The following is a 24,144-nucleotide window of genomic DNA, read 5'->3' as shown; positions in this document are numbered from 1 at the left end:
TGACTGTGTGGGGGTCGACACCACAGCCCCCAGTTTCTTAATGAGAACGGGGTGAGAGACAGTGTCGAAGGCCTTCCGACAGTCCAGGAAGACTATGTCCACTGCTACCCCTGCATCTTTAAAACCCCTGCTTTTAAGGTGGCAGCCCCAGGACTCGCTCCCTAAGCTGTTCTGCCTTTCAGAAGGATTTCAGTGCATATCAAATGCATACACTTGGCTCTTCTGCCTGTAACAATTAGACCATGCCCATCTCCAGAGGCACCACCAGAACCCAGTATTCCTCCAGTGTCTAGCAAATGGTTAACCACATATCACTCTGCTAAGTAGGTGGTCTGTAAATGAATAATGGCATAGGAATACTTCCAATTAGTTCTTTAGCACACAATGTAGATGTCTGAGTACTGGGGATAAAAGTCCTAGGTATCATAGAAAAGGAGGGTGGGAAGGGACCTTGGGTGGGAAGGGACCTCAGGAGGTCACATCTAGTCCAATGCCCTGCTCAAAGCAGGACCAGCCCCGACTGCATCATCCCAGCCAAGGCTTTGACTAGCCAGGTCTTAAAAACCTCCAAAGATGGAGAGTCCACAACCCCTTGGGTAACCTGTTTCAGTGCTTCATCACCCTCCTAGTTAGAAAGTTTTTCCCAATATCCAACCTCAACTTCCCTTGCTGCAGCTTGAGCCCATTGCTCCTCGTTCTGTCATCTACCAGCACTGAGAACAGCCCAGCTCCATCTTCTTTGCAACCCCCCTGCAAGGAGCTGAAGGCCGCTATCAAATCCCCGCTCAGTCCTCATGAGAGTCTCCATGTCATCCTGATGATTTTTTTTTTTTTTTTTTTTTTTTTTTTAAGTAGCAGTCTAAAAGAAAAATCTCCAAGTGAAGCCCCACAAAATGAAACAAACCCACATTGGGAGAACATTAAAATCAATCACTGCCGTTAGGAAATGTCACCTGTCATTTTCTTACTTCCTAAAATACTGGTGTTAAACTTCACAACCTCAGTTTTCTGTTAATGTCCTTTTGTAGGTTGTACATGTGTTGCTTTATGTGCCGAAGTTACCTTCTGTAATCGGTCTCTCTCAGGTAAAGTTATGACTAGGCAGGCACTTCAATATTCATCTCCTGTTTGTACTCATCTTACCTCCTTTCATCTGAAATGTTTTGTGCTTCTTTTCACTCCTTATGACTTATTTTATTTTATTTTTGCTGAGTGGGAAAACTCAGTAACATTGATTTTAAAGTCTTTTTTTCTGTAATCAAGTTAAAGAAACTGCTGATGTGTGTAAAGCTGCGGACCGACTTCATGCTCTGATGATGTAAGTTATTACGCTGAGGAATGCATATTTTTGTTCAGTTTGAAGGGAAAAAATGGTTGCAAAACAGTTGTAGTTGGGTGAAAGAGTATCTTACGGCTGGCTCTAGACATCCTACAGGCTGATTTGTAGTTGTGTCCTGGAAGTAGTAACGCTGATGTATTCACATGGAAGTTCAAGCATAATTCAGTTACTTGTGCCTTTGAGTGCTTGGATGGCATGCGGGACACTGAATAAAATGTGTTTTGTTCCTTTATTAACACAACCCAGTGTTATCTTTGCTTCCCTGATTGTGGTCAGGTTCTTTGATCTGATGCTTTTAAGTTTCTTCATACTTTTCCCCTTAAGGCATATTGTATTTTCTTGCATTATGACACGTCCCCGGATAAGATAGACACCTTGTTTTTTTAAAAGGCAGAATGAAAAAAAATTCTTTCTTTGTAAAAGTAACTGAGTAGCAGGTTCTAGGGAGCCAAGCCTGCCCATTGTTCTGCACCTTGCGAGTCTGCAGATCTCACTTTTTGCTTTTGCCAGTTGCGGCAGAAACTGCTCCTACCATATTTCTCGCATATAATGTGCATTGGCATTTCCAGCATCTTTGTTTTCGGAAAAAGGTGTGTTGTATGTTAGAAACTATGGCAGTCCCTCTTCTGTTTGTTACATTTTTCAGAAGTAAAATATGTTGCACTTCCTGTTTTAAAGTGAGATTGACTATTGGTTTTTGGGGGTTTTTTTTTTGTCTTTTTCCACCTCTGCAATGTGCTTGCAGGGTACTAAAGGTTGCTGAGATCACGTGAGTACTCCAACTAGAGTATTTCCTAGTAAGTTCATATAAATAGACCAGCTAATTGCCCATCAAGAATGACAGGGGGAGTGGCAGGGGGGAGATGGAGCCCCACCACCCTGCACTGCTGCCACCTCCCAAGAGCTGCCCAAGGCTCCCAAGGGGGCCTTCCCCTGCTGTCCCCTTCCATCCCCTCCACTAGCACCTCGGCCACTGCCGCCTCCAGAGCTGCTGGCTTTGCCCCCCTCATCCCCTGCACTGCTCCTTTGTGGTGGCGGATGGCGTCATGATGTCCCCTTCATCCCCACCATTATGGCAGCGCTCTGCTGCCTCCAAGGAGCAGGGCCAAATGGAAGGGGGGCAGCCCTCTGCTCCATCCCCTCCGTTCCCACTGTCATAGCGGTGCTTCGCCCTGCTCTGATTTGTTGTTTCACTAACCTGTTAGACGCTCCTAATTTGTATCATAGAATCACAGAAAATGAGGGTTGGAAGGACCTCAGGAGGTCACATCTAGTCCAACCCCCTGCTCAAAGCAGGACCAGCCCCAACTACATCATCTCAGCAAAGGCTACTCGGGTCCTAAAAACCTGTAAGGATGGAGATTCCACAACCTGTTCCAGTGCTTTACTACCCTCCTCTTGATGGCAACTGGAGCCCATTGCTCCTTGTCCTGTCATTTGCCCCCACTGAGAACAGTCCAGCTCCATCCTCTTTAAAACCCCCCTGCAGGGAGCTGAAGGCTGGTATGCATTCCCCCCCATAGTCTCCTCTTCTCTAGACTAAATAAGCCCAGTTCCCTCAGTCTTTCCTCACCAGTCATGTCCCCTAGCCCCTGAACCATTTTTGTTGCCCTCTGCTAGACTCTCTCCAACTTGTCCACATCCTTTCTGTAGTGCGGGGCCCAAAACTGAACACAGGACTCCAGATGTGGCCTCCCCAGTGCTGAACAGGAGGGAAGAATCATTTCCCTTGACCTACTGGCAACACACCTACCAATGTAGCCCAGGATGCCGTTAGCCTTCTTGGCAACAAGGGCACACTGCTGGCTCCTATTCATCTTGTCCACTGTAACCCCCAGGTCCTTTTCTGCAGAGCTGCTGCCTAGCCAGTCAGTCCCCAGCCTGTACTGGTGCATGGGATTGCTCCCTCCTAAGTGCAGGACTTTGCACTTCTCATTATTGAACTTCATGTGACTTCTTTTGGACCAGTCCTCCAATTTGTCTAGGCCATTCTGAATCCTAGAGCCCTACCCTCCAGCATATCTACTACTCCCCCCAGCTTGGTGTCATTTGCAAACTTGTCAAGGGTGCACTCTGTGCCATCTTCCAGGTCATTGATGAAGATATTGAACAAAACCGGCCCCAAGACTGACCCTGGGGCACTCCACTTTATACTGGCTGTCAACTAGACATTGAGCCATTGATTACTACCCTTTGAGCCTGATGATCCAGCCAGTTTTCTATCTGCCCTAGAATGCATTCATCCAATATGTACATCCTTAGCCTGCTTGTGAGAATGTTGTGGGAGGCTGTATCAAATCCTTGCTAAAGTCAAGGGGTATCATGCCCACTACTTCCCCTGCTTCCACAGATCCAGTCACCTCGTCATACAAGGCAATCAGGTCGGTCAGGCATGACTTGCCCTTGGTGAATCCATGCTGACTGTTCCTAATCATCTTCTTCTCCAAGTGCTTAGAAATGGATTACCTGAGGATCTTCTATCAGTAGGTTGCCTCCCCCATTCAGTAAGGGACCCACACTTTTCCTGACCTTCCTCTTGCTACCAACATACTTGTAGAAACTCTTTATGTTCTCCTTCACGTCTCTTGCTAGCAGCAACTCCAATTGTGCTTTGGACTTCCTGACTTCATTCCTGCATGTCCAAGCAATGCTTTTATACTCCTCCCACGTTGTTTGTCCAAGTTTCCACTTTTTGTAAGCTTCCTTCTTGTGATTTAGTTTACTGAAGAGTTCCCTGCTAAGCTAAGCTGGTCTTCTGCCATACTTGCTAGTCTTCTTGCTCATCAGGATGGTTCGTTCCTGTGACCTCAGTGAGGTTCTTATAAAATACAGTCAGCTGTCTTGAACTCCTCTCCCCTTCAGTCTGGCTTCCCAAGGGATCCTGCCCATGAGTTCCCTGAGCAAGTTGAAGTCCGCTTTTCTGAAGTCCAAGGTCTGTACTCTGCTTCTCTCCATCCTTCCTTTCCTCAGGATCCTGAACTCAGTCATCTGATGGTTGCTGCTGCCCAAGCTGCCATCCACTACTACATTCCCCACCCATTCATCCCTGTTTGTGAGCAGCAGGTTAAGAAGAGCATGGCCCCTAGTTGGCTGCTCCAGCATGTGCACCAAGAAGTTGTCCCCAACAATCTCCAGAAACTTCGTGGATTTGGTGTGCACTGCTGTATTGCCCTCCCAGCAGATGTCGGGGTGACCCAAGTCCCCCATGAGAACCAGGGCTTGTGATCAGGAAACTTCCACTAGCTGTTTAAAGAAAGCCTCATCCACCACTTCCTCCTGGTCTCATGGTCTAGAGCAGTGGTCTCCAAAGTGGGGTGTGCACAAGACGATCCATTGGGGTGTGGGAAGAAAATATTAGTACTTCTATTTATATTTTTTTTTATCTAAAAAAAATAAGAAAGAAATTAAGCTTTACTAATATTTAATACATGGATTGACACTGGCGCCCTCACTCGGTCCATATGTCAGACGGTCACGTGTCACGTACGGTACACGAGTAGTACATGTATATAATTTATAAATAAATAAATATACATATACTGGGGGTGCATGCTCAAAAATTTTTTACTGATAGGGGTGCGTGATCAAAGAAGTTTGGAGACCACTGGTCTAGAGCAGACCCCCACCACCACATCACCCTTGTTGCTCTCTCATAGATTTCATAGACATTGGGGCTGGAAGGGACCTCGGAAGATCATTGAGTCCAGTCCCCTGCCCAAGGGACAGGAAGTCAGCTGGGGTCATAGGATCCCACTAAGATAAACATCCAAATTTCTCTTGAAGGCGTTCAAAGTAGGTGCTTGAACCACCTCTGATTCCAGGCGGTTCCAGACCTTGGGGGCTCAGACAGTAAAGAAATTCTTCCTTATGTCCAGCCTGAAACGGTCTTGGAGGAGTTTATGACCATTTGACCTTGTCATCCATAGGGGAGCTCTGGTGAATAAACGTTCCCCCAGATCCTGGTGGCCACCCCTGATAAACTTATAGGCAGCCATGAGATCACCCCTGAGCCTGAGCTTTTCCAGGCTGAAGAGCCCCATGGCTCTCAGCCTGTCATCATAAGGTCTGCTTTCCTGATCTCTGATCATGCGCGTGGCTCTCCTTTGCACCCTCTCAAGCTTCTCCACATCCTTTTTGAATTGTGGAGCCCGAATCTGGACGCAGTACTCCAGCTGTGACCTCACCAAGGCCGAGTACAAGGGGAGAATGATGTCCCGGGATTTGCTTGAGAAGCATCTATGGATGTAAGCTGGCATTTTGCTCACTTCACTAGCAGCAGCATCACACTGAAGGCTCACCTTCATCTTGTGGTCAATCATGACCCCCAAGTCCCTGTTGTCCGTAGCGCTAACCAGTGTAGCACTGCCAAGCCTATAAGCATGCTGCGGGTTTTTCTTCCCAAGGTCTCCTCTGAGCCTAACCCAGAGACTTTCAACAGGCCTGTCTCCAGTTTCCTACTGGAGCTCTGAGCAATCATACGGCTCTTTTACATACAGTGCAACTCCTCCTCCTCTTCTCCCCTCTCTGTCCTTCCTGAACAGTTTGTACCCATCCATGACAGTGCTCCAGTCATGAGAGCCCCCACCAAGTCTCTGTTATTCCAGTCATGTCATACTCCACGACTGTGCAAGGACTTCCAATCCTTCCTGCTTGCTTCCCAGGCTCCATGCATTCATGGAGACTAACCAGCAGATTGCGCTACTTTTTCAGGAAGAATGAGAAGGCCTTCCTTGTTGCCTTGTCCTGCTCATGCTTCCTCCAGGTCACCGACTATCCTCAAGGCTTTGGTCTCCATCCTCTGGGAAGCCTCATTTAAAGCCCTCCTCAGCAGGGTAGCAAGCCTGAATGCAAAGATGCTCTTCCCTCTCATTGTCAGGTGGATCTCTTCCTGTCCCTTGGACAAGCAGACAGTTGTTGCTTTGTACTACCATCAGGTCCCACTGAGTGATGATTTAAATTTATCGCTGGGTGTAGCAAAAGTAATGAGAGCTGCAGTGGCAGCTTGGCTTCAACTTGTGCTTTTTATACGTTTTTAATATTAGAAAACTGCAGATGTTTGCAGTCCTAACATACACAAAGCTGTTTAAGAGTTAGCTCGCTCCTTTGTATGGTCTTCCTCAGGTTAGAGCAGACATTTTTCCCCTGACTGTGTTTTCATACATTTCATTGCTGGATGCCTAATCTGGTTGTAACCTCCGGATCCCAGTAGAATATACATGTTTGTAACTTAATGTTCAGGGTTTTTTTTTTTCCATTTTTTAATTTTTGAGCAGCATGAGACCAGTAAATTTGAAGTTAAGAGCTGCTTTGTTCTTATTAAGTAGCAGTTTGATTCTTAACACGATCAAAGACACGCAGGCCTGTTTTTTTTCTGAACGTCAAAGTTTTTTGGTAGATGAAGAGAGTTGCAAGCCTGTTGTTTTGGTGCAGACTGCCGGTGCAAAGCTAAGCAATTCTGCTTAACCTCTCCCGGCCTCAGTCTCCCCAGCGCGTAACACACGCCTTACTGATCTGTCTCTCGGATGAATTGTTATGAAAGGCCTTGTATAATTGTAATGTATTTATTTTGCCCTTTCTTGCCCGTATTTTCCATGTCTTGTTTTTCAGACTTAACATGTCAAGTGCTTTACTGAAGTGCTTTGCCTTAAGGCAACCTGCGTGGGAGTTTCCAGTTGTTCATCTAATCCTCTTCCCTCTCCTTTGGTATCTGCTTGCTCTCCACATTTGACTCTGATGTACTTCACCTCAATGACTAGAGTTTTATTACTCTCATGCTGTACTGCATCCAGCTAGTAGTGTCTGTTTTCTCTCTGTGACAGGGCAAAGAGGTTGTTTTGTCGGTACAGCTGATGCAGAAGGGTTTCTGCTTCTCCGCGAGAGCCCATAGGAACTGTTGAAATGCATTTAAAAGTGATGGGGCAAAAAATAGTCCCCAGGAAAAATATATTTTCATTCTAAGTAATGGGTAGGATCTGTTGTCCATATCCAGAATTGTAAATATGCGAGAGAGACTTTTTACATAAATGCAGCAAAGTAACTGCTTTGTTACATTTGTCATTGAATTAACTATCTCTGATATTTCCTTATTTAAACCACTTGATTGCATCAGATGATGACCCTGCTCCCATTTTATTGTTTTCCTAATATCACATTCTGAATATGCTCTTCTTAGCATCTCTACTCTCAAAATTGGAAACTCTTGAATAGAAGGGTTGCTATTGTCTAAGTTGCTGTCACTCTTGTAACTCAGTGCTTGCATCAGGCCCGCATGAGTTTGGTTCAACAGAATACTTTTCTTGCAGTGTTTTTCCTAGGAAGGCCTTGTTTACGCACATAGGTTGTGCCACCTTAACTATACCAGTATTGTTAAAGCAGTCCATCTCCTTAATTTGAGCAAAGTTGTACCAATGTGAAGGTGTTTTGTATCAGTGTGGTTACTACTTCACAGAGAGAACTACCCTATTCACATGCTTTTAACTGTGTCTACACAATGGGTTGTGTGGTAACTGTCTCTTCCCAAACCAGTCGAGGTCTAACAGTTCAATAACTGCGCGTGGATTTAAATCAAGGTGCCAGACTCCTTGTTATGCTTGATTTAGGGCAGGGTCTTGCAGTTGTCTCCCACATCCCAGGTGAGTGCTATAACCACCAAGCTACTGGCTGTTCTGGGATGAGTTCATGAAAAAACAGAAAGAGAAAAAAAAGTCTCTAGTCTTTTGCTCTAATTGCATAGGTTTCTTAGTTTCTGTTCAGAAGGGACCTGAACAGATCATCAAGTCCAACCCCCTGCTCTGGGCAGGAACGAGTGCTGGGACCATAGTACCCCAGCCAGATATCTATCCAACCTCCTCTTGAAGACCCCCAAGGTAGTAAAAGAGTCTACATTATGGGACAACTGTATCCTGCTTGGCTGTAGCTACTAAACTGGTGCTTTTGGGGTGTTGTATAAATAATTAGTATAATTGTATTCTGAAATTAATGGAAAAGTCGATGTGGTGGTCTGTGGAAGACCTGTATATATGAAGCAACATCATATATGCACTGTAGTCTGGAAAGCTGGAATTGTAGATGATAGTAAGAATCTGGATAAGATAAGGTTAAAACAAAGCAGAGTTTTAAGAGTGAGCCATCGCATTGGTCTTTTGAGACATGGAGAAAGCTGTGGAAGAAGGAAACAGTTCAGATGCAAGAATGATGCTGGGGCCAGATTTAGCACACAAAATGTACAATTAAAGAAATAGCCAAAACAGATGGTGTATTGTGCAGGTACCAATGTCAGACTGAACCTGTGGTGGTGGTCTGCAAAAATTCTCAAGTTCATACGCGGTCCAAACCTCGTTGTTTGGTTTCCTCATTTAAATTGCTCATAAACTGGCGATCACAAAACACCGGTAGCTGACTTTTACCTGGCTTTTTCAGGACAAGCCTCAGAGTCTTGAAAAGACCTTGAACATGTTAAATATTTTGCTTCACGTGAAATGTATACAAAAACTGTATTAGGCAATATAAAGCAACTTAAAAATTAGGCTACAATGGCAGGAACCTACTGAATACAAGCGTACCTACGATTATACACACTCTTTTCCATGGTTTGGGGGTGGGAGAAGAAGAAGAAAGCACTGCTTCATTGATTTTCCTAGTTTAACCTTTACCAGATGAATCAGAAGGTAATTTAATTATTTTTGGAGAATCCCAAATGAGGGTCAAGTTTCAAATGACTTAACTGAAAATTTGTCAGGAAATTATTGGAATTTAAACATAATGTAAGGTCAGAAGGTCTTATTGTGTTAAAGAAGGTTTTGGACAGAATACCATTAGCATGTGATTTGTATATAATGAATTTAAAGCGGCGATTTTCTGACCAAGAGAGAAATGTATTTTGCTGGTTTATCTTTCTTTGGTCACAGTCACTTATTATTAGCTCTGTGTGTGTGTGAATTGTTTTTAGACTGTGAGTACAAAGACTCAAAGGAGAAATTCCCATTTTATTCACCCCCAAATTCAGGTATATGTGCATAGGTCCCTATTCCCACTGTCTCTTAGGCGCGTAGGAGCTGAAATCCCATGGAAAGACGGTGAGAAAGTCAGTTTGACCCACAGTCTAAATTTAAACAGACACCTTTCCTTTCTGGGTCATCCAGAAAAAATTCAAACACAGCACAATGCAGATGTTAGATTGATTTATTCAGATGAACAAGAACCAAAGAGAGATGCCTCTCAGTTATTTTGAAGCACAACTAATAACCTACGATCTTTGGAAGGACACTGTCAGTTGGAAAAATGTAGTTGGCTTAAAACAAAAAAAACCCAAGTCCATGACAAGTACTTTCAGGTACGTGTCCTGGAGTCCTTTCCCCCACCCCTCATACCAAGTGCCATTGAAAAATGACATTCTCCTCCTTGTTTTCTCTCTCGTCTCTCGCTGATGCAACATATCCAGAGCAAGCAGGGAAGGTGCCAAAGACCCCGATCCCACAAACACTCACACAAGAGTGGTCCCGTCGAGCTTAATTGGATGGCTTGTGTGCATGAAATTACTCATGCACATAAATATAGGCAGGATCAAAGCCTGCCTGGGAAACGGGGAAGCCGACTACCCGGATCGTGTTGTGAAGTGCACAAATAAACTAGCGTGTTCTTCGTGATCTTTCATTTTAGGTTGGGGTTGTAAGAATAGTATGCTGAAAAAACAAATGTTCAGGCAGAAGAGCGATTTTTTTTTTTCTTTTTATTAAAAAATAAAAACAAAAAAGGACCCACGGCAGGCATCCCTTCGTAGATGTGTCCAGATGGACAGGACGGACAAGAGGACAGACGGAGCAGGCCGCCGTGATTCAGCTTCTCGTGGGTTGGCAGCGGCACATACTGCTGAGCTTCACACTCCTTTCATCATGCTATCTCGAGGCCCTCTTTTGTTCACAGAGGCGAGAGCACCAGAGTGTAACTATGCCTCCACTTAATAGCATGGAAAGTTCAAGCTCAGCATTCACCGCACAGAGCAAGCATTTCCCTTTCCATTTTTATACAGCCCCGTCTGAGGGTGCTGCTGCAAACCCCCACCCCGGGCAAACCTTTTTGGACTGACATGTTGGGCCGCTGAGCGATGTGATGGAGCACCTCCTAGGCTGACCTCTCCTGTATTTCTATTTACACTTCATCTGAAGTCATTTCCCAGCGTGCTGGAAACATGTCATGCACTTTCACTGGAAAGATAAAATAGATAAAAATGTAACCAGGTTACAGCAGGGAAGTATTCTGGGATTGTTTGCTCACCGGTGATTCCCATGGCATCTCTTCTGGGATTCTTACCTCTTCGACTCTTCGGGTCGAGTTTGAGCAGCTTCTAAGCAATGTGCACGGGCACCATGGGGACAAGGAAGCTGTGGAAGATGCAGGCACTATAGTGATGCTTTTGTTTGGCTGTTCACAGTGAATGCCCATTAATGTTTTTATTGTGGATTCGTGCCCACAGATATGCATCAAAAATACGATACTGAAATCAGGTTCATTTTGCTACTCTTGTTCTAGTTCCATTTCAACAGTGCTTTTTAAACGATGCCATTCATACATTTGAATGATCCTGTGCTTCGAATATATCGGAAGCCAACCCAAATGCTTTTAAACAAGGTTGAAAAGAAGGAAACCCTTTCTGCAAAATACAGGTTACATTTATTCTCTCATGCTCGCTTGAATTAGAAGCCCTGCACAACCAAACAGGGGGAGAGGCATAAACCTCTGTTCTGCAATATGCTCAAAACCTTAACGCAACCGGGATCTTTTTATCTTAATGCAGTGGATGTTTATCGTGCTGGGATCATTTAATCCCTGCAGACTTCCTGCCTCTGGCAGGGGGCTGGACTCAATGATCTCATGAGGTCCCTTCCAGCCCTTGATGTCTATGAAATCTGTGCCACAGAAAAGGTTTTCTTTAAATCCTCAAAAAAGGGTTTTTCTTCTCTTTGTTTTTTCTATTTATATAGCACCCAAAGTGTAATCTGTGCTTGAAGTGTTAGGATCATAGTTGTGTATTGTGGTGCTGCCTAGAGGCGCCATCTGAAACTGGGGACCCCTTGTAGTGGGCACTGTACCAGCCCTATAATGAAGCAGTTCCCTGCCTTGAGGGAGCTTGCAAACTAGACAAAGCAAGTAGAGCCTGAGAGCGGGGGATGTTGGTACAGAGGGACAAAAGACTTGCCCAGGGTCCCACAGGAAGCAAGTGGCAGAATCCAGGTTTCCTGGTTTTCCCTGTGGGGCTGGAAGGGACCTGCACGGCGGGATCATCCCTAGCCAAACCATCCCATACAATCATAATCTAAACTCTACAAGGCTACCACCAACCTTGACACAACGCAGACCTCACACCTGAACCTGCCACAGGTAAAGCAGGGGGAACCACAGCAGCCAATGTCCTGCTTCGATGAAGTGATGGCAATATGCGCTCAAGAGGTGTTGGGTAGAAGGCCACGTCCCCCACTACAGAGGAAGGCAAAAACGCCCGCAACCTGTACCAGTGTGACCATGGGGAAAATTCCTTCCTGACCCCAGTTATGAAGTTGGTCTGACCCCAAGCGGAGGAGCACGGCCCTCTAGCCAGGAACCTCCGGCTCTGCTCCTAGCAAGAGATGTCCTTGCAAGGCCCCAGCCTCAGCTGCACCCAACACCCAATGCCTCTGGGGGGGGCTTAAAAACACCCTGACACGTATAGCAGAAAAAAGGGTGGGGAAGCAGTCAGCAAAGCTCAGAACCATGGGAAATACCCAATGCAGAAAATAGGCATCGCTACACCTAGATCATCCCTGACCACGGGCTGTTTAGCCTCTTCTTGGACACCTCCAGCAATGGAGAGTCCACAGCATCCCTAGGCAGCTGTTCTGCTGCCTCCCTATTCTCACAGCGACAGAGTTTTTCTGGATATCCACTATGAACGTACTTTAATGCAACTTCAAGCCATTGGTCCACATCCTCCTCTGCAGCAAAAGAGAAAAGGTGCTTTCTCTCTTCTTGATGGCAGCCCTTCATATATTTGAAGACTGCTGTCATGTCCCCTCAAGTGCTTTTCCACAAGCTGAATATGTCTGATTCCTGCAGCCTCTCCTCTTGACTTGCCTTCCAAGCCTTGATCATCTTTTTTGCCTGCCTCTGGACCCTCTGTAACTTCTCTACGTCCTTTTTAAAATGTGGAGCCCAGCACTGCATGCAGTACTTCAGTACTAACCAGTGCCGAGCATGGAGGGGCTATCACCTTCTGTGTTGGGATAGTTTCTTGTTGGGCTTCCAACACTGCACCCCTTAGGAGCTCCCAGCCCTCCTGGGCACCTTTATCCTTCCATCTGTTCCTCCCATGACACCAAACCTATTAGGTCCTTGAGTCGGATGAAATCCGCCTTTTTGAAATCTAGCGTCCTAATTTTGCTGATTTCGTGCTTTCCCTGTCCGTTGTTCCTGACCGTGCTGCCTGCCAGGGGACGTGTTTGTAGGTCTCCTGCACTGCGATTGCATAACTCACAAATAGTAGTGACCTCCAGAACAGTTAGCAGTGGGTCAAAGCTCATAGGTCATGTTTTCCATCATAGGAATGTGCACGGATTTTGCCAGCGAATGAAGCAGACATGCTGGGCTAGACTGTAACTTTATTGTCTACCCTGACTATAGTAGCTCCTGCTTTTCCTTCTGCAGCCAGTGTCACAAGGCTGGGGCTGTGCAAGGGAGAGGACCCCCTCTGCTACGGAGCCAGAGATTGACGGGTATATCCTTTCCCTGCACATTTACCCCAGTTATTTTTTGTTTCCCTCCTGCTCCCACCTCCCTCATCTCCTACTGCATGCCTCTGTCCTAGAGCTCAGCTAAGCAGTCCTGACTTGGCACCTCCCCCCTGTGCTTTTGTAGCCTCCTGTTCTTGCTTGCTTCTCCCAGGTCTTTTCCAGGTAGGGTTGGAAGGGACCTCAGGAGGTCGCATCTAGTCCAACCCCTGCTTAAAGCAGGACTAGTCCCAACTACATCATCCCAGCCAGGGCTTTGTTGAGCCGGGTCTTTAAAAACCTCCAAGGATGAAGAGTCCACCACCTTTCTGGGTAACCCGTTCCAGTGCTTCACCACCTTCCCAGTGAGAGAGCTTTTCCTCATATCCAACCTAAAAGTCCCTTAGCACAGCTTGAGCCTGTTGCTCCTTGATCTGCCACCAGTGAGAACAGGTGAGCGAGTAAGTCTGTGTCTGTGCATGCTATCTCGCCCCGACACAGAGTGTCCTCCGACCGCACATCTCTGGGGAAGGCTATGCCAGTGTGAGCCCTCACTGACTCAGATTGACAGGCACGCCATAAAGTCCTCTCTCTGCGCCCACGCAAATGTGGCTGGCAGGGGATTGCAGTGGTTCCCACGTGTGAGGCACACAGTGTTGCCCTGCGATGCAGGTAGGTAAATGTGCCTTGGATAGGGTTGTGCCCTGGCACTGCAGTGGCTCTGGCGGGAGCTGGTAGCATGCTGTTTCAGCCAGGCATGGATTATTAGGGACACTGGAGAGTGCTTTTCAGTCTATCTTTCAATATCAGTTGTGATTGTGACTTGGTAGTTAGGGTCCAAAAGTCTTTATGGGACGCAGTGACAACCTTCTCTTTCTTCCCGGGATCTCTTACAGCATCTCTTGCTCTTGTAGCTAAACTGCATGTCTCAGTAATAACTCCCCCTGCTTTTCATCTTCAGAGCGTTGTATGACTGCTAAACCTTTCGAACACCCTTTTGTTGTAGGTCCAAACTATCCTAGGTTAGATGGGGAAACAAAAACAGAGAGGAGATGTGAATTTCCCCAAATTCATAGAAATGAGCATTAGCCAGGAAGAAGTCTGAGGCCTCCAGACCTATATGTCGATTAATAGGTAACTCAGCTCCTAACTTTTTGTCCCTCCAAGCCATTTTACCCTTGTGTTAGTGAAGCTATAGAGCACCTGTCTCTCTTTTCCCCTCGTCATATTGTTTTCAGACACTTACAGTTTACTGAAGAAAATACTCATTTGAGCTGAAGTGTCTCAGCTCGTTCTGCATCTGAAAACAACTGGGAGAGGACATTACATTTCTGCATGTTCTGATCTGATTTTGACTGTTGTGTGTGACACCATGGATTTGCAGTGCATAATACCTGCCGTCACACACAGGTCTGGGTTGATGTGAGCGCATACTGGTGGGCCATGTATTAAAGTAGGCAGGCATGTTTAAAATGATCTGTATACATGTGCAGAAATTCAAATAAACTCCATCTTGCCTTCAGACATTCAGGCTGGCCTCTGCTAATTGATTTTGCGATCAATCCGATTGGTTTTTCTCACTTTAAGCTGAAAGTAATGCGGAAAACAGCATCCGCGCAGCGCTCTGGTTGGGCATCTGAAATGCTCAGGAGTCAGGGAGGTCTGTGTTACGAACCCGACAGCAAACGCAGTTGTCACATTGCCCGGGCACGCTAGGGTTTCAAGTTAACAGGACTTGTCGATAGGGTCACTCGCAGTACGGCAGGCGAGTAGGAGGGCCGAGTTACAACCATCGAATCCTGAGGCTCCTCTGTAAATCCCCAACCCCAATGTTTCACGTACGCAAATGCTTTGCAAGGATTTTCCCTGTTGATCCTCTGAATGGCGGAAGCCGCTACTGCTTCGATCTGCTCCACTCTTATAAATGGCGGTTTCCAAATTCGGGGGCATTTTCCTCCTTGCGTGTTTTACTGCTTGGGTTGTCTTCTCTTGGTTGAGAGAATTGCTTCTCCAATGCTAACTTGGGATGGAGGGAAAGCTAATTAATTAAGCAGTAATTGTCAAGCCAATTGTTGTTAGCATTTAACATTTGACTTGTTTACTATCTTGAGGTAAAACTGAAGAAGTTAATGATCTAACAAATTACACATCAATCATGAAAGACTAGTTGGGAAGGAGCAGTTTGACTTTATGGAGTGTAAATAATACATTTAAAAAAAACCCACAACAATTTGAAGAAAACGTGTTGGTCTCTAGGTCTGAAATAGGCTCCACAGATTTCTAGTGACAAATGTGTTGCCTAATAAAGCTTAATGACTGATTTTTTCCCATTAATCAGAATTGAGAATGTGCTTCATTAAGATAATTAACTGAGCAGTTACTTACCTGACAGCTACTAGACACAAATTCCCAGGTTACTTGCTTTCCTCTAAATAAAAGCTTAGGAAAAGATAACCTAGCACCATTTAATCATCTTTATTAGAAGGATAATGAGTAGAAGTGCTGTTACAAATCTTACTGGTCATTTTAGGTCTGGGGCAGTGACTGTCTCCATTTGCAATTGCACCAAGCCCATAAATAATATGCTAGTCTCTCAACCTTTTTCATACCAGGACGCATTTGCAAAGATCAGTGGCCTGGCCCACATCCCCCTGGCCCTGCTGGTGCCCCTCACTCCCACCCTGCAGCCTCCTGGAGGGGGCCTGCAGCTGCCCATCTCCCGCACGGGCCGGAGCGTGGTGGCTGCAGTGGCTCCGGCTCATGCGGGTGGCAGTGGTGCCAATCCAGCCCTGGCACAGCTTTGAAGGAGGAGGAGGAGAGCCCTGTGGCACCCCCTGTCCTGGGCTGGGGCTCCGGCACCGCTCCAGGCAGCCTGGTCATGGCCCCTCCTGCCCTCCCGAGCAGTGTCTCCTGGCCACCCTTCCCCTTCAAGTACGGGCACTGGCCCTGGTGCTGCCAGCTGAACCATGCAGGTCCTCACCCCCTTCCCCCCATGGGAGGGGCAGGCACCTCCTCCCAGCCCCACCAGCCTCCCTACCCTGCTGCAGCTTGGGTGCCCAGCCACCTTCACCCAGCTCCAGCATGCGCAGGCCCCTGCACATGCGCCCGCTGCTGCCAGTCACCCCAGGCAGCCCCGTGCAGGCTGCCAGGGGAAACCCACACCTGCCCTCGTTTTTCCGGGACTTGCTCGTGTCTTTTTGAAATATTCATGACCCCCAGGTTGAGAAACACCCCGCTAGCGCACCCTGCGCTCTGCTGAAGGACCAACGTTAAGACTGATCTTTTCTGGAGGTTGCAATGGCAGCACTGTCCCAGGCACAAGGCTGCTTCAGCTAAACAGAAGACACCTTAGCATCGCCAGCAGGGAGTGGTCTTTTGCCACCCCAAGGGACGACGAGGTCGAATGGTCACAAACGCCTCCAAGACCGTTTCAGGCTGGACATAAGGAAGAACTTCTTTACTGTCCGAGCCCCCAAGGTCTGGAACAGCCTGCCGCTGGAGGTGGTTCAAGCACCTACTTTGAGCGCCTTCAGGAGCAAATTGGATGCTTATCTTGCTGGGATCCTGTGACCCCAGCTGACTTCCTGCCCTTTGGGTGGGGGGCTGGACTCGGTGATCTTCCGAGGTCCCTTCCAGCCCTGATGTCTATGAAATCTATGAAACTACCTTTGGACAGGCTAGTTGGTGGTGTTTTGGTCAGGCTTTTTTTTTTTAGTACCCAAAAAGCAGTAGCTCCCAGCAGTGGGGCAACTAAATGGCTAAGTCAGCAGCTTTATTTTCTGTCCCCTCTTACACTGTAATGCTAAAAATTGGATCTTAAATTTTGAACACTTTGAAAGTCGGGGTATATGAGGCTGCTCTGCTTTAGATGCATTTGTAGGCAGGGCATACAAGGGTGAAGAAGGTAAGGGACTTAATTGAAAGATCTGAAACTTGAACGATCAAATCCGCTGTCCGGTTGTACTGTCTCGTTGTAAATCCCTTTCTGTGCAGCTCTGTGGCTTGAATAATAATGTGGCCAAGCTGTCGTAAAGCACGCGCCAAAGACCTTTCAAAAGAGGGCGAGTGTCAAGGTAAAATGAGACTGTCTTTTCAACTGTGCTTTTCTCTTTTTGCCTCTAGAGTTCCCAGTCTTCCACAATGAATCCTGTTTACAGCCCCGTTCAACCTGGGGCTCCCTATGGAAACCCTAAGAACATGGCCTATACAGGTAAGGTTCAGCTTTAAAGTGACTCTTTTTCTGACATTTGGTATTTTGTGGTCAGGGCAACTGAAGATCAATAGGTGAAGTCTTTTCTGGTCTAGTTATTCACGCTGAAAGGCTTTCTGTGCAGTGGATGGCTATAACGAAGGGGTCAGCACCATCTAAGACCTCATTGCGTTCCTGGCATTTTCACAAAACAGCCCAGTGTTCAGCACCCATTTTTGCTTTGGAGGCAAACTTGCTGTTTTCTTGCCCCCTTCTGTTTTCACACTGTGTTTTCTTAGCAGCATTAGGCACAAATTCCCTCCTCCTCCCCCTTACCAATCCCAGATCTGTTTAATCTCCAGGGAGCATCTAACAGTTCTCCTTGAAGACTTTCTGGCTGATTCCAGATGTCACAAATGCCCGTTTCAAACTCTTTTATGATGTAAGTCCATTGTTGAAGCGGGTGACTTGAGCAGGAGTGAAGCTCACGGAAGAAATGCATGGACATGAATAAAACCTCTTTCTCTTGATATCCGTCTTTGCCAGTTCTGCAGGAAGACTGGCATTTTGGTCAGTTTTATTCAGCATGAGGAGACCTAAGATACTGGAGGAGGAGATGGTACTGAACAAAGGTAAAGGAAGAAGACAGCACAAGGGAGAGGGAGGAGGGTTCAGCTGAGGTGGAGACGGGGAAGATGAATTAGGTGGCTTGCTAGAGGTCTGGTCCGGAGTGGAAAGAAGAGACAGTGTCCAGCGAGCATATCAGAGCTCAGCATAGGAGAATGCAAGGTAAAGGGAATTAGTCTGCAAATTCATGAGTCAGTTCATTTGCATGTGCATTTAGAACATTTAAGGGAAATAGCAGTCAATTGAAGTGAGCTTAGCTGATCTTAATTTCATTACTTTCTAAACCTAGTAGGGAAGCTGATGGGTTTCTTGGCTTAGTGTCCAGTCAGCAAATCCAAAATATTCTCAGGAAGCACTTTTCTACCCCTAAAATATTGATCCCTAAATATTTGTAGACCGTGATAGCTGTTTTAGACTCCTGTCCTGCCCACCGTTGCTGACAGTAGGGGAAACAAAGATTGCAAAAGGTTCAGGCAGATTAAGAAACAAATTAAGGTGAGGTGCAGGTTCCTGGTTAAGGTTGTGGAGGAAACATTTTTATTTGGAAATCCTGTAGTATTTTGTAATGAATCAATCTTGTGTAAATGCACTGTAAATAGTCTAGGGGTGGTTTTGATCACATATTGATCTTCATGCAGCACACCCTTTTCATGCCTATCACCAGTATTAACTTCACTATTGTTCAAGTAGGAAAAAAATAGAAAACAAAGTCTTTGGGTCTTAGCCTTTGATTTATTTTTAAAGCAAAATTGAAATTTCCAGGAAAGAAGGAATAAACCAGCCATCATCATGTTGAGGAATGCCCAGCAAATTTGATGAACTTGCGCAGCAGGCCGTTCTTTCTCCTTCTTCGAAAGTGCTTTAGAGAGTCCGGCACCTTTGTTCTGTCCTCTCCATTTCTATAGCAGGTCAATAAATTTTGACACAAGTCTGCAGAATACTGTCCAAGCTTCTTGTTCATTTTTGTGAAATGTGAATGCCAATGTTCACATTATTATGACTTTGTTATGAAGGTAGTAATGCTATTAACAGGTAACAAAGCAAGTCCTTTATGACGATGAAAAGGTAACCCAGCAAGATTTGAAGATGTGTGTGATACATTTTTGACGAGCCGGCTTTGTTTGGAATAAATGGCATTCTAGTTCAATATTCAGAAAGCGGTATGTACAGTTGCAAAGCCTTTTGGTCTGCATACGTGTGCATCTTTCATTAAGAATCTGGGTCATCTCTAGCACTGGGCAAACAGCTGTGACTAATGACCTGGAGGTTGGGAGAAAATATGCCTAAAATAATTACGGTTCCTTATGGAGGTGGCATTTCTTCCGTGCATTAACCTTTTACAGGATCGGGACTTTGGCAGCTATGGTTCCCCTGCTTTTCCCTGTGGTAGGTTTGGGTGTTATGCCTTGTGTTATGTCAGGGGTGACTAGTTGTACTAAGAGGTTAGATTATGGATTATGTAGGACGGTTTGGATAGGGTGCAGGCAGGGGAGGGGGTCGAACGAGATGACCTCTGCAGGTCCCTTTCAGCCTGACTTCTCTGTGATTCTATGAAGTACAAATCAAAATATTAGCATGATGGAAAACAAGTGTCACCTACGTGATAAGACTTGCTATGACGATGATATGGTGTAATAGGTTTGTGTTTCCCTTTTAAGGCTGAGCTGGAGAAACAGGCGTTCAAAAAAATAAAAGATTAGCTGGGAAATAGGGATTAGTCGTTAATCTGAACAATGGTCCGCAGAGCTGAAAAGTAGGGGAGTGTCAAGGCAGGAAATGGCTCCCTGGGATCAGAAAGAGCCAAAGGAAGAAGACTTGGTGGTGAGGAAGGGCAGTCTTCTTGAATCTCTGTACAGCCCCAGGAAGGCAGGCCATGGAGTCCTGCAGCTGAAGGGAAAGGAGTTGTGTCCAGACCCGAGGGCCAAAGCTCCCTGACTTACCGGTATCAGAGGGGGAGGAGAAAGTCTGCATTGCTAAGGCAAGGGAGAACTGGAAGCACCAAAGGAGACTGTCTTCATAAAGAATTTCCCATTTCCAAGACCTGCAGGAAGGAGAATGCTAAATATGTTGTTAGGGGAACGAGGGGTAAACTGAGAGCAGGTGCCTCCAAGGCCAGGCCATGCCACCAGGCAGCGTACGTCGAGATGGCAGCCTGCCACACATGATCTGGAATCCAGATCGATGAACTGATTGCTCTGGGAATGTGCAATAGGGATTATATTGAGCATTTTAAACTCTACTGCTTTAAATGTGCATTGGGGTCTAGGTAACCTTATGCAGCATAGAAACTTTGAAGCCCACCTTGTACATCACGAGGTAGCACAGAGCCTGTTCTCCTTCACCCATCCCTTGCTGGGGCCCGATAAGGACTCTAGACACCAGTGGCCGTTCTGTCCGACTGTCGAAGCTTTTTCTTGCACTGATAAAAATGTTATTTGGACTAGTTTAAAACTATCATCTTTTTGTTTGGACTAGTAACTGAGAAAGGAGCCCACCTATTCATGGTAATGGCTGTGTAACTACTACCCCAGTTATAGGCACCTATGAAGGAGAGGGAAAAGTAATGAGCAGAAAAAAATAAGATCAACTTGGGTGTGGCCTGGGTCATTGACTGCCCGTGGTGTTTGCTAACAGGTGTCCTACTGTTTTTTGTAAGCAGTCCATAAAGTAATTATTTTACTCAAAACAGTAGATCAAGGATCTCATTTAACCTCACAGGAAGAGCAAGATTAAGTACTTAGTACTTTTTACTTACTTAATCTTGCTGTTCATGTGAGGCTAAATGAGATCCTTGTGATCACATTGTGATCCTGTACAATCTTGTTAACGCATCCAAGTATAAGGGGACCAAAAAAAAAAATCTAGTACAGCATCTGTGGTTAATGCACTGCTGGATGGCTACGTGGAGGGATATGCCATTATTTACTAAATATCTTCTGGTATGTCTATCCCCCTTCAGTCTTATATAGTGGGTTGTGTGTGTGGATTTTTCCCAAGGTATGAGATATCAGGGACTGTGCTTTTGCAGAGAAAAGTAAAGTGATCATCCACAATAAACCAAGTTGTACATCAAGGGCTAAGTCTTGCTCACTTTATTCGCAAATACTCCCATTGACTTCAGGGGGTGCTCAGATGAGTCAGGCAAAACAGTTGGTTGCATAGCTAAGAGCATCCCTGAATGATGTTTGGTGTCATAAAAGAGTACTTATTTAAAGGGTTTTGCCCCACTTCTATTCACGCTTGATTTTTTTTTCCTTTCTGCTAAATTTATGCCTGCTGCTCTGTTGGAGATACTGTCGCTCAAGGGAACCTAGGTTTCATTGTCAAGGCATTTGTGTCTTTGTACTGATTCTCCATGAATGATAGTCTCATCAGAAATGGCACCATTTTATGGGGAGATTTCATATTCCAGCAATACGAAGGTGATAGAAAGAGCTTATCAATGTGTTTTTATTTTCCTATCCTGGAAAGCAACAGTTATTTCATGTTTTCTAGCACAAAGATGGTTTTGAGAAAAGGCCTATTTGTGTCTCATTTAAATTTTGTGTGTGTGCGTGCATGTTTTTTTTCTACCTTCCAGTATAAGTCAGTTTAAAAGCGGAGCTCACAAATCTGGGCCGTTTCATATGCTGCCTCCCTGGCATTTCAGAGAACCGAGATGCAGACCGTAGTGCTAGTTCCCCTAACCTTTGCAAAAGGAGACTTTTTTAAAGGGTTCCTCTCTCTCTTGAATGAGTTAACTATATGCTGAAAGTTTCAAATAGCAGCAGTAAGGGGAAATTACCTTCTATGTAAAGTGCACAGTCTAAAAAGCCCCATTGGTTTTGTCCCAGTCACTGTGAGGTTTATGTTTGTGTTAGAGAAAAGCCTGCCATGGCCCTTGTACACCAGATCCATTGCTCCAGCTGTGTTCTCCGTAGATCTGCCTCCACCCTGTTGGCCTCCCACCATTTGGGAGCTGAACAATGGAGCTCCAGGGGATGGCACACGTGGTTGGAGCAATAAAGGTTTGATTAGAATTGGCATTGTGAAGGGTCCTCTTACACCTGCCGGCTGCGGGGTATTCAGTACCTAATTGTAGGGTTAGTCAGCCTCTCCCCCAAATCATGGCCATTCACCTGTTTTAGTCTTTTGTTTCCACTAGCAGAGATAGTGGTAAAAGGAGAGGGGTCAAGCTCTTGGGCTTTGAGGACGAAGCTTTTATTTTAAGAGGGCTTGGGGCTGAATTGCAAAGAATTCATGGACCAAGCACATTTGCACATCAGCTAATTAGGCCATGGGATGACCTTCCTGTGTACAGGTCGAGGACCCCAGTGAGTAGGAGAAAGCCTTGAAAGGAGAAATTGGAGGCAAAATTCAGTTGTGGACGAGTTTAACAAGGTCCTTAGGAATGTGGCTGAAAACATAATGGGTGGGGGGGTACAATTCAGATGGCTACAGCGTGAATTTGAATTAGGGACTGAGTCGCATTCAGTCCTGGGATTTTATGTTGCTTACCCAGGAAGCAGTCAGTGGATTGAATTTTTATGACAAAGTCCTGAGGATTATCTGGTACAAGGGTATCAAAGCAGGGCTATTGCCTTTACTAGCCAAACAGGATTTCATAGTAGATCTGTGCGAAGTGGCAAGTATTCGCTTTGGATTGGGGTGATTCAGAGGGACAGCAATTCAATTTGGAGATTTGAATCACTGTCCCAATTCGATTTGGCTGAATAGGATCTGAAGATTCAGCCATAGACTAAACAGGCAGCAGTCCTCACCATGCTGAACACAGCTGCCTCCAGCTGGTAAGTCTGTTGTGGTGGGTGGAGGGGGGGAGGGAAGGGGTATGTGGGGGTAGGATCAATGCCCCCACAGCGAGGGAGGGATTGGGGCTGTGGCTGGGACTGAGGCTGGGACAAGTTGCCCAACCTTGGCGGGGGGACGTGCAGGACTTACGGAGGGGGCTTCTGCCACTGCACACCACAGGTCCAGGAGGGCATGTGTCCCTGGATCTGCGCAGAGCGGGCATGAGCCAGGATGTACTCTGGCGGGTGGTGGAAGGCACAGGGAGCGGGGGCTATGCACTCCAGCTGCTTGTCCAGCCGGGGCACGGGGGTGCGGGATGTGGGCACGGCAGCGGTGGGAGTGGGGGCAATGCTCTGATGCCATTTGCCCAACCGGGGCAAAGGAGTGTACAACTCGGGGAGGGGGCCTCCTGCCATTGTGTGCCATGACGTGCCACCAGTCTGGGAGGGCATGGGAATAGGTGTGTGCCCCCAGATCTGCATGGGGCAGGTTGGGCTGGGCTGTGCTCTGGACAGGCGGCAGAAGGCGCTGGGAGTGGGGGGCTATGCCCTCTTGCTGCTCACCCAGCCTCCCTGCACCCCCTGGACAAGCTGCGGCTTCGCCCCCCTGGGCAAGCAGTGGCAGGGCATGGGGGTGGGCATGTGCACCTGGATTGGACCGGGTCTGGCAGCAGTGGCTATGGGGAATTTTAAAGTGGCTGCAGCCCCCCAATAGCCCCTGCTCCACTGCACTCTGCAGGGCGGGTGGAGCCAGGGCCGTGCTCTGAGCCGTGGCACAGCTAGCTGCCCAGAGCGCAGCCCTGGTTCCACTTGCCCTGCAGAGTGCAGCCTGGTGGTGGGCGGCTGGGGCTAGCCTCCCGGAGAGCAGCCCGGCCCAGCCTGCCCCATGCAGATCCAGGGGCACACGTCTGCTCTCATGCCTTCCCGGACTGGTGGTTCACAGTGGCGGGAGCCCCCCTCCCTGAGTCCCTCTTCCCTCCCCACCCCAGCTGGGCAGCTTGTCCCAACCACAGCTCCAATCCCTCCCTCGCTGTGGAGGCATTAATCTGCACCCCCCACCCCATGCCCCTTCCCTCCACTCACCACAACAGACTTCCCAGCTGGAGGCAGCTGTGTGCAGTATGGTGAGGGCTGCTGCCTGTTTAGTCTATGGCCGAATCTCCGAATCGGGGCCGAATCCTTTCTGAATCGATTCGGAGGCTTCTGATTCAATTTGCAGCTTTTAATTGGTCTCCTGATTCGATTTGGATTTGGAAACTGGACCGAATTTCTTCTGAACTGAATCAGCTACCGAAGGTTTGCGCAAGAAAAAGATGCCGCTGTGATTCAGTTTGAAGTTCTGCCGAACTGATGCTCTTTCTATGCTTAAATACAGAATTCATCCTAACTTACCTAAGGAGAGGAAACACATCAATAAACCTGCTACATCACTGCAAGCTGTTCTGGGGAATGGTAGAGCTAATG

General features: G+C 46.7%; 1 protein-coding gene across 2 annotated transcripts in view; it reads left to right on the top strand.

The window, feature by feature from the left end:
- Positions 1-24,144, top strand: part of FAM168A (family with sequence similarity 168 member A) — a 257,430-nt gene that overhangs the window by 53,380 nt on the left and 179,906 nt on the right. For both annotated transcript variants that reach the window (XM_019530534.1, XM_019530532.1), the window contains exon 2: positions 17,200-17,287. In XM_019530534.1, the coding sequence (XP_019386079.1) occupies positions 17,218-17,287 (70 nt within the window). In that variant the 5' untranslated portion in view covers positions 17,200-17,217. The remainder of the gene's footprint in view (positions 1-17,199; positions 17,288-24,144) is intronic.

This window comes from Crocodylus porosus, unplaced genomic scaffold, assembly GCF_001723895.1.
Source record: "Crocodylus porosus isolate Cpor-Errol unplaced genomic scaffold, CroPor_comp1, whole genome shotgun sequence".
Taxonomy (NCBI): domain Eukaryota; kingdom Metazoa; phylum Chordata; order Crocodylia; family Crocodylidae; genus Crocodylus; species Crocodylus porosus.
This window is presented reverse-complemented; position numbering and strand designations above follow the sequence as displayed.